This window comes from Fundulus heteroclitus, chromosome 22 (assembly GCF_011125445.2).
Source record: "Fundulus heteroclitus isolate FHET01 chromosome 22, MU-UCD_Fhet_4.1, whole genome shotgun sequence".
Lineage (NCBI taxonomy): Eukaryota > Metazoa > Chordata > Actinopteri > Cyprinodontiformes > Fundulidae > Fundulus > Fundulus heteroclitus.
The window spans coordinates 34,171,609-34,181,497 of record NC_046382.1 but is presented as its reverse complement, the minus strand read 5'-3'; the positions used below and the strand labels follow the sequence as shown (position 1 = coordinate 34,181,497).

At 40.8% G+C, this 9,889-nt stretch overlaps 1 protein-coding gene across 3 annotated transcripts in view; it reads left to right on the top strand.

The window, feature by feature from the left end:
* The first annotated feature begins 443 nt into the window (after nt 1-443).
* The window catches only part of pank1a (pantothenate kinase 1a), a 28,052-nt gene continuing 18,606 nt past the window's right edge, over nt 444-9,889 (top strand). Inside the window, exons 1-2 of one of the 3 annotated variants that reach the window (XM_012878402.3) lie at nt 444-1,076; nt 1,213-1,524. In XM_012878402.3, coding sequence (XP_012733856.2) covers nt 1,242-1,524 — 283 coding nt within the window. In that variant the 5' untranslated portion in view covers nt 444-1,076; nt 1,213-1,241. Of the gene's footprint in view, nt 1,525-1,977; nt 2,219-9,889 lie in introns of those variants that run through there. The other 2 variants (XM_021324479.2, XM_036125866.1) reach the window with 2 other exon arrangements.

Here is a 9,889-nt window from a genome sequence, read left to right as displayed (position 1 = left end):
CAATTCTAACTGTAGACTTTAAAAAATGGCTGAGAGTCGCAAGAAGCAAACTGCAAACAAGTTTATCAGAAGAGAAAAGCCTCTGGAAAAAAAAATAAGACCAAAGTGGATTTGGGAGATTTTTTAAATGTGACCCCCCTGAGGAGCGGAGAAGCAAGTTAGACGGTGTTGCGCATGTGCAGTTATTCAGAAAGGGACTTTACATCTCTTGTATTTCCAGAAAAATTGCTGACTACCTTTACAGTGGGCTAAATACCCATGCATGCCACACCTTTCAGATTTTTGTTTCTAACATGACATTTTAATGTGACATTATTGAAAACGTGAAGAAAAACGTTTTTAACTCTTAAATTCCAAAAGAAAAAACGATTTTTTTCTTTGTGATTGTCCTCCTTTATCATGCTGGGATTGTTGTTCGACCTTTGCATCTTGACTGGAGGGTGCAGGTTATCTAACGCTCCCTTTGATAGCAAGTCTCTGTCGTAGCTATAACAAAAGGCATGTCCTCGCTGGGTGAAATACAAGTTATTGTCTTTTTATTGGATGCTGTCTCGGGGTTACTTCGGTTCAAATTTTTTGACTGCTCTCGGAGTGCATGGCAGCTTTGAGCAGCACATCACGCGACTGCGGGGAATGAGGCTGACAGCGGACAGCGAGGCTTATAAATAAAGCGCCCACAGCTGTCCGCGGACTAGTGGTAAAAGGCTTCGCTTTTTAATCAAGCGGGGAGTTGCTGCGACGGACGGGACGAAGCCATTCCTATATCTACGTCCGCATTTTAGTCACTGTATTTTGTGTGTGCGCGCGCGCGTCTTTTATTCACACAATACAGAAAACCGGTCGGGGGAGGCGGACGGGTTCGGGCCTCGGCTGGAGAAGAAGCTGTGGTTACGTAGCAGTCCAGCCACACACATTCTTATATGCGTACACGAATACACACACACCGACTACTGCTGCGCTTGCCAGGATCTCAATGAGGGGGAATGACCGCGAGTGACCTCAAAGGACACGCTATGTTGTAGCGAGTGTTCCCACTTTTAAACTCGGACGGCTTTGCGGTAAAACAAACAATGAAGGTAAACATCTTGTTTGGTGTTTTAGCCTAAGAACGGTGTTCGCTGCTCGCGCGGCGGTCTCAGCAGCCTGCCAGCGGGGCTTGTGTTAGCCGGCTAAGCTAAACTAGCTAAAGCCTATACCCTCTGTTGCCTGCAGATGCTAAGCTAAGCTAGGCTAGCGCTGCCATGGATACAGCTAAGTCATTGGTGGACAAGAAGGGAGCGTCGGGACCTTTTCATGTCAACAACGGCCAAAGTCCGAGGGGGTTGAATGGCCTCGTCGTCGTGGCCGCTAACGGCAGCTGCTCCGGCAGCAATGCATTCGGCTCGAGCACGGCACCCAGCAGCAGCAGCGGCGCGCTCGAAATGCATCACCTGCAGCGGGGGGAGGAGAAGGAGTGCAACGGGTCCCCGGCAAAGAGATGCCGCCTGCGGAGGAGGTCGGAGTCGGTGAAACGTAACAGACCCCGTAAGTTACAGAAAATGGAGTCCGTGTCTCAGTCAGTCATTGACAGCCGTTGGCTGTCATTGCTCTGACATAATAGTAAATGTACTGATTGTGTCACACAAGCCGGGTGCAGTGGTCTTTCATCACTGTCTCGTTTTGCAGTCAACGAAGCAACATCTGATCATCTTTGTGTGCTGTTATTACGCTGTTGTTAATCGTGTGATTTTTTTTTTATTATTTTAGAGGATCCATGTTGTACGCTGCCGCTGTGCAGCGCCGTACTGCAGGCAGCCGTCGTCAGGGAGACCTCCTTTTGTGTTTATTAACCCTCAGGTTGCATTTGGAGTATTGCTATTGGTCGGTTTCAGGTGGTGGAAAAAGCTCCTGATAAGTGGGCCTGGCTTGTCTTAGCCAATCAGCGCTCGACTCTTGTCTACAAGGGCAAGACTGAGTGGCTGGGATCCGCCCCTATGATCACCAAGTGTTTCGGAAGATGTGAGGACCGTCCTAGTAAAGTTCACCGGTCTAGCAGAAAATGCCCAGAGCAGTTGTTTTCTTCGCTCTGTGAAGTCTTCACAATCATTTAGAACAGACGGTTGCGTTTAAGTTCTTCCTTTAATAAGATCCCTTTACATAGTATTCAGAAAGTCTTTTGTGTGCCTCCTAGGGCATTTATTTTGCCTAACAATGAAGCTTTTAACTGGGAAGAAACCTGGTAAGTGTGAGTTAGATTCTGCTTCATTATAGTGAAAAAGCTATTGACTGGTTTTCAGTGAAGTTAAGCTTTCGCATAACTTGTTTTTGATGTGTTGCACATTTTACACATGTTAAAATGTTTTTAAATATCTGCTGTTAAATAGCTGAAAGCATTGTTTGATATGATCAAGATTTTTTTGTTTTGTTACTGCATTTTGCTGTACATTATAGTTGTCTGATCAGGTTTTGTTCCGGTTAAAAGTGGTTCTCCAGGTTAAACTTAATCTTAATCTGTGGAGAGACACTTGCATACTGCAACAATACAGAGATCCTGCTGTAATAGTGTCTTAGTCAGCCACGCTGCATTCCTTACATGTGTAAGTTATTGTGTTGGTCAGGGTTGGAGATAGAAATGCATTGTGCAGTTTTCTGCTTTCAAAGAAATGTTTGTCTCTTTAGAGCAGCCTGTTTCTTGTGAGAATTTTAGCTGTTTTCTCTTGTGATAATGTGTTGTTGCCATACTTATCAAAAGTCAGATTATCAACTTACTTTTTCACCAAGTCTTTCATTATTTTCTGTCGCAAACACACATATATATATATATTCAAGATTGGCTTAAGAAGACGAGTTTTCTGAGAGACGGTTATTTCAAATTTTAAAGTTAGCAAACTGTTAAGCTTTTGGATGATAACTTGTCCTATACATTGTTTTTTTTCCCAGCACGATACCATAACATTTCAGTGATAATTTTATCTATTTTTTTTTAGCTTGATGGACTGTCAGTAAGCAGCAAACTTGTTGTAGAGGTAACACAAAAACAAAAGTGTGAAAGAAAGGAGGGAGCCGCACCTATCAGGGCTTTCCTGGTTATATTTTTACAATGCCATTTCACATAAAAGCAAAAACGAGTACGTCACAAGTTTATTTCATCAAAGCGTATGTCCATACGTTTTATCAGATTTTTATTAAACTCAAAATTACATTAATGGGACGTGCTATTGGTTGATACGTTCACAGAATGGTAATGGGGGGACTTTTCAGTTTTGTTGCATTTATTGAATAACAAAAAAACGTTTTTTTTAAGTATTTGACAGACTGAATATTTCTACAGGGAAAACTGGTAGTTTCTCATCTCTGGACAATTGATTTGTGCATTTCTAAAATAATATATAAAAAAAAAATCTTTACAGACTGAATTCACCACTGTTAATTTACAGGAGTTAATCTGGGACTGAACCTAGATATTTGAATTAAGTGTAACTCACCTCCATGTAAAAGCAGAATCCCATCCCCAGACAAATGTGACAGAATTCCACCAAAGTGGGCGGGGATAAGCGGGAAAGTAGAGCGGGGCTGTGTTGAGGATGGGAGAAAGCCGTAGACATTATATTTTGTCTATGGGTAGGAATATGTGTACGCAGCGGGGCGGAGTGATATTTCAGCCGGTTCTCGGTGTCTTTAGCGCAGCAGCGTGAGCTTGTCTCTTAATAACTCATGTTTAGCGTTACTTACTTTAGAGCCCAAATAAGTGACTTCACTTTTAGAAACGAGCCCAAAAAATTGCAAACCGCAATTCATAGTATTTGCTACTGAACAGGCCCAAGGCCCAAGGCCGCTTATAATGAACCGGCTTAGCAACAGTGTTTTCAGGAAGGCGCAACAGCTGTCCGCCTGCGAGACAGCGCTGAGGGAAGAAGGAAGGGCTCAGGGCAGGACTCGCTGCTGCCTCAAGACGGTAACCCTAACCCTAACAGCAGAGCAGTCTGTGCTTTTATTTAAATTCTCCAATAACACATAAAAGGACACTAGATTTGTTGCTAGTCACTTTAGATGAAAGAAAGTTGCTAGATTGGCCTGAAAAGTGCAGCAGTAGCTGCTACAGTGGTATAAGACTGAGCTGCTTTTTTTTAAAAGATGGTGCTGCTCTTAAATATCCCACAGTGGCAGAGCTCCTGACGTCAGTTTCTCAAAAACGTTTGAACCAATAGTTATACGGATTCGAAATTCAATGCAAGACCACCGTTTAACCCAGGAGTTCGCCACTCAGACGATTTTAGACGCAAAAGCAGGATTTCAACACATGCACTAATTTGTCAAAATAATGACCAGAATATGCAGACAGTACTATAAGACCACCATGTTAACAGTTTATTGGCAAAAAAGTTGATTTGGGGGTGAGTTACCCTTTAAATGAGTATGAAGAAGTCCCAGAACATAGCGAAAAATGCTGCTGAAATTGCTGTATACAAAGCGTTTTTGTTTCTTTTTCTATTTCTGAACCATTTAAGATGGGGGCAGCAGCATAAGACCAGTTGAGTTTCTGATCCACAAGTCATCAGTAGTGCTTGCCATTGTAATGACCTAGACCCCATCTCCTTACAACTTGTTTTTCATTCCTTTTGCAAGGCACGTCTGTTCATTGTTGTGAAAATAACTTGCATCGTTGCATTATATTAATAATATCTTTCAAAAAAAAAAGATTACTATAGAAGCACCTTCTGAAGCGCTTAAATGTGCTTGTTGTGTTTTATTATAATTGATGGGCTAATCAATGGAAATTTGCAATGTTAGGATGTTCTGGTAGAAAATACCGGCATGTTGCTAAGTAGCTAGAGATTATAAAGACTTTACGCAGGGTTATGCCTGATGACGTAAATAAAGTCACATCTCAACTGTAACCATTGAAAGGTCCAGTCAGAGATTCTCTGCTTTATGGCTGACTTATACTTGGAGAGAATCCAGTCATACTGATAAACCCGGATGAAATGTCTAAGCTTTTCCCAACAGAGTGCTGACCCCGGAATGTGTTTCCCTCGGGGATCGGATTTTTCACTTTTGTTTCCTTCTGTATGGCTCAGTTGGTTTAACGCCCGTAACCCACTCTGACGGATCTCTTGTTTGGACCAGGAGCAACTTTACTGCTGTTTGCATTCTGGGATGACAGATCAGGAACGTCCTGGGATTTTAGCACACTGTTTTTATTAAACACTTTTCAACGTCGTTGATGTGAAATGTGTGAATATAAAGTGATTATGAAGTTGTGTTAGAACGTAATGTAACAATCGCAGCTTCTTGCATCTAGGCAGCACATTAATGTTAAATATCAGTTGTTGCTAACACTGGCATATACCTTTCAATGATAAACCTCACCTTTTTCTTTATACTTCAATTAAAAAATGACTTTATTAATCCCACTGGGACATGGACTTGTTGTAGATACTGATGGCTGCAGGCAGGAAGGATCTCATGTAGCGGTCTGTCTTAACAGCAGATCTGGAGAAGCTCCTGACTGAAGACACCATTGTTGCTCAACAGAGTCTGACCAAAAGACTTAAAAACTTAATATTTTACCCTTTGTCATTATTACCAGTGATCTGAACAAGAAATTGTTTGTCACTGTGTTAAAAGTTTGAGGCCCTTTCAGAAATGATTTGTATCCATCATTATACGATGAGAAACCTGGAGCTTCACGTCATTCTAGTCAGCCCTCAATTGGCAGGTTAAATATTGAATTTGTTGCCAGTATTAGGAAAACATAGAGCAAGCGTAGCTTGCATGACTGATAGACATTTTATCTATGTATTTTGGACAGATAACAGTCAGTAGTTTTTGCATGACACACAGGACCAGATTTAGTGAAAACCAAACAAAATTAACACAAGAACTTTGACAACTTTGCGTGTAACGGTCCATTATGCTGAAATGCGCTGGTGAGAACCCCGGAGCCTATTAGACTGACCGAAATCCAGAGTTCAGTCTGATGGGAAGCTGCAGTGGGCTCTGGCAACATCCAAATCCAAACTTTGATCAACTGAAGCAATATTGTAAAGAAGAGTAACCAAGGTTCATCTAAAACAAAATGAGACTGATGAGGTCATAAGCCCAGGGTTTTGGACTCATTTTGTGGGTCTTTGTTGCAACTTTGTTGTAACTACACATACAATACGGCATTTGTAAGGTGAAAGTTGTGGAAATAGACTCTGGTTGTCCTCCTGGTTGTCCTCCCAGTGAAAGGATGGATTCCATAAATGGCCGTAAGTGCAAGTGTGATTGGCAGGAGCTTATGTAAAACAGAAGGGAAGTCTCTGATGCAGTTCAGCTGTTGTTGGTCAAAAGGCTCATGTTTTAAAAAGGAGGCACAATTGAAACTCCATTAATAGGGGTGGGTTTATGCTGCAGTTGGATTTCATTGTTAAAAGAACAGCGGCTTGTCATTATTTGTTGCGGCACAACCCGTTTCTAGCTAACTTTACAGTTTTGCATGTTTTTTGGAACGTTAATGTTTCACTACTGCTATAGGTGGATCGTAGACCTAATTTCTTAGCAAGTTTCAGGTGGGTTGTGGTCAGATTTGGAGATTGCGTCTGAGATCACGGAAATCAGAACGAAGGAAGGAGATCCATCTTTGACACCCCGGAAAATCAACCCAAACTACAATGAAACCTACATCTGTGTGGTCCCTTCTGAATAAGAAACACATTGTCATTTTCTCAGGTTATTTCAGGTTAGGTCTGATGTAATTTCAGCAAAGGTACAAAGTAGACCTGATAACGGTCATGCGATTTGGCTATTAGATAAAAATATATGATATCCCAATGTGTTTATATGCACCTGCTGAGGTCTGTCGACTGTAATACATACAGAATAAATAATTAATAATTTCTGAGCTGAATAATAGCAGTAGTTGCAATATAAGCATCAATAAATGTAAAATAGTCGTATTTTAGTATTCAGGTCACTTGGTGTAGCAGGCTAGGTCTGTGTCTTTCATACGGGGAACCCAGATTTTGAAACCAGATTGCAACAGGAAGAGCATGCAGCATTAAAAACTCTGCCAAGTCTGTGTATATGCCACTTGCTGTGGCGACCGTTAAACAAAGGAGAAGTCAGAAGGACTTGCATATATCAGTGTTCAAGTATGGTATCGGCGCTCATTAATGGCTTCAAACAAGCAATGGTGCTGAACGTTTTTCATGGTAGCACTGTCACAAAAATCTGAATGATACTTAGTCACGTAAAAGTGACACTAGAACAGGCAATAACGTTACTAGATAAAAACAATACTGTTAATATTTGAAAACAAAACTTCTTGTTAAGTTGAGAAAATGTTTTATCAGTGTGCCCACTGTATCAGTGCAATCTTTAGCAGCACTCTTGCGTATGTTCTTGTCTTATCACAGTCTTGGGACAGAACAGGACAAGATCAACTAAACAGGACAATTAAAGTTTAACAAATAAAAGCAACACGGGTGTTGCTCCCCTGCTGGCATGGGAATACTTTATTCCACCATGTGGACTTGCTGTGCAAAGCAGGTGTGTGTGTTAGGTTAGGTTAAAGGCCTTTCACCTACATGGAAGCAAATCACTCAATGGCCCTTCTCCTCATTGCAGTGACCTTTGGCTGTGCACACCCAGCACGGCGTGTGTTTGTGGGCATTTTAAATAGAATTCCTGGGCAGGAGGTCCACCAGGTTCACTCCAGGACATTTGAGAGGAAATTAGTAGGTTTTGATCAAATTGTTTAGCATTTTTTGAAGAAGGGTTCTCTTTGTTTTGTTTATACAATTTGGGTTGCGGGTGCACCTCCCTATAGCAATTTTAAATATCTTGGCTTTCATTGTCCTGTCAACTCTGGGTAGGCTCGCCATCCTGCACAAATAGATGGATTCGTCACATTCCTTTGAATGCTGCTCCTTTACACAGCAATACATGCTTAAGTCGTCTTGGATTCCCAGGTGGTTTACGTTGTTCAGAAACTTGGCTGCGATTTGGGGAAAGGCTATCGGTTCTGTCAGATTTCAGGTGCTACTACATTACAGCACAACTGTAGTACAATGCTAATGTTGAAAGGTGTTAGGAATGGTCAATGGCCCTCTATTATTTGGCCTGTAGTAACCTTAAGTGGGTCATCCTGACTGTTATGAAACCATCTTTCCAGAACTTTGGTATTTGTTGAACAGTCTGTACAAACAAGAAGGGGGGGGGGGGTATGGGCAGTGATGGTATCTGCTAAAAATAGAGGGAGATGCGCCACCAGAAATACATTTTTATTAAAGAGTATCTAATTGTCTGTTTTACTTTTTTTGTGATAAAGTTTTGTGAAAAGTTTTTGTTCTTTTTTAAGCTAACACTTTTTTTTTTTTTTGCTTGTAGTGTTTTGGCATCTTATTGATTTTAAAAATCTGTATGTTTATAAAATTCTTCATTAAATGTTATTTCCTTTTAAAGGATTTCTAGTCAGTTGTTTAGGCTGAAATGAAAAAGGAAAACTACAATATAAAAAAAGTTCAAACACAAAATGTTCGTACTGTTGCTAATTTAACAAAAAATATATTGATGGTTACGAATCTAAGGACGTCATCTTTGCAACAAAGTTACCATTTCTGACAAACAGAAGCAGAAATATAAAATTGGCTGAAATGAGTGGAGGAAGTGCTTATTGCAGAGTCAAACCTCTGTTTGCCCTGCAGCCAGCTGACCAGCAGTGTGCAGCAACAGGTGAGTGCTGCACTGCATTACTTTAAGCTCCATACTAACAGGCAACAACTCCGGTCACTATGGCACTTTCTCAAGAATCCACCCACTTATTGGGGCAAATTTTCTCTTATTTCACTGATGAAATATAGTTAATGGGTTATTTATTGATTAATTAAAAATAGCTTGTTTTGTCTAATCATCTGCAAGTGATTATGAATGTAAATCAATATAAAAAATTTAAAACATCTGACAGAAATGGTACTTATTTATTGTTGAAAATCAAAATAGTAACGAAGAGAAAAGTGATTAAAAATTATTGTAGCTTCGTTGGGGGTTTGGACATGTCCTGCAGTGTCGCACCTCTTCTTGTGGCTGTGCCAACGGCACCTTACTTTAATTGTGAGAGTCAAGTGGGGGGCAGAAGATGGATGGTATGCATTAAATTACACGAGACTTTGAGAGGAAGCTAAGTGGCAGAGAAAATAGAAAGCTGAAAGATGGTGGGGGAAGGGGGGTTACTTGTTTCCATGGGAACATTGGCTCTTGGTGAGCTGTGGCAATGTGCTTTATTTATTTATTTTCAGTAGCCTGTCGTTCTGAAAGATTGTATCTTCTTCCTGTCAGACTCAATCTTCTGCTAAATTTACCACAGAACGAAAATGCTGTTGTCTCTCTAGAGCAGGGGGCGCCGACCTTTTTGAAACTGAGAGCTACTTCACTGGTAGCGTCATACGAAGGGCTACCTGTACGGACCGTTGAACTAGAAGAGTCAGAGTTCACCTTAACCTTATGTAAAATAAACACATTTTTCATGCTCAATTGTAGATATTGTCATTTTTAAATCTATAGAAGTGCGAGTGTGAATAAACAGGAAGAGTAATGGAATAAAATAAAGTATGAGATGCAGCTCACTGGTGGATTGTGCACCACATGTGGTCCTCAGGGGCTACTTCCTGCCCGCGGGCACCATGTTGGTGACCCCTGCTCTAGATGCTGTCAGTGCTGTTTGCTGCTTTCATGCAGCCACAGTCTGACGCCACGCTAATATATGATTTACCCTTTGTCCTTTGTTCTCCCATTGTAATGACATTTATGGTGATAATGGTCAAAATTTGGGCATTTCCTTAGAGCAATAATTTAAAAACTTGACACATATTTATTTATTTATTTATTTATTTATTTATTTTTTTTTTTTTTTCTCTCAAAGAACCTA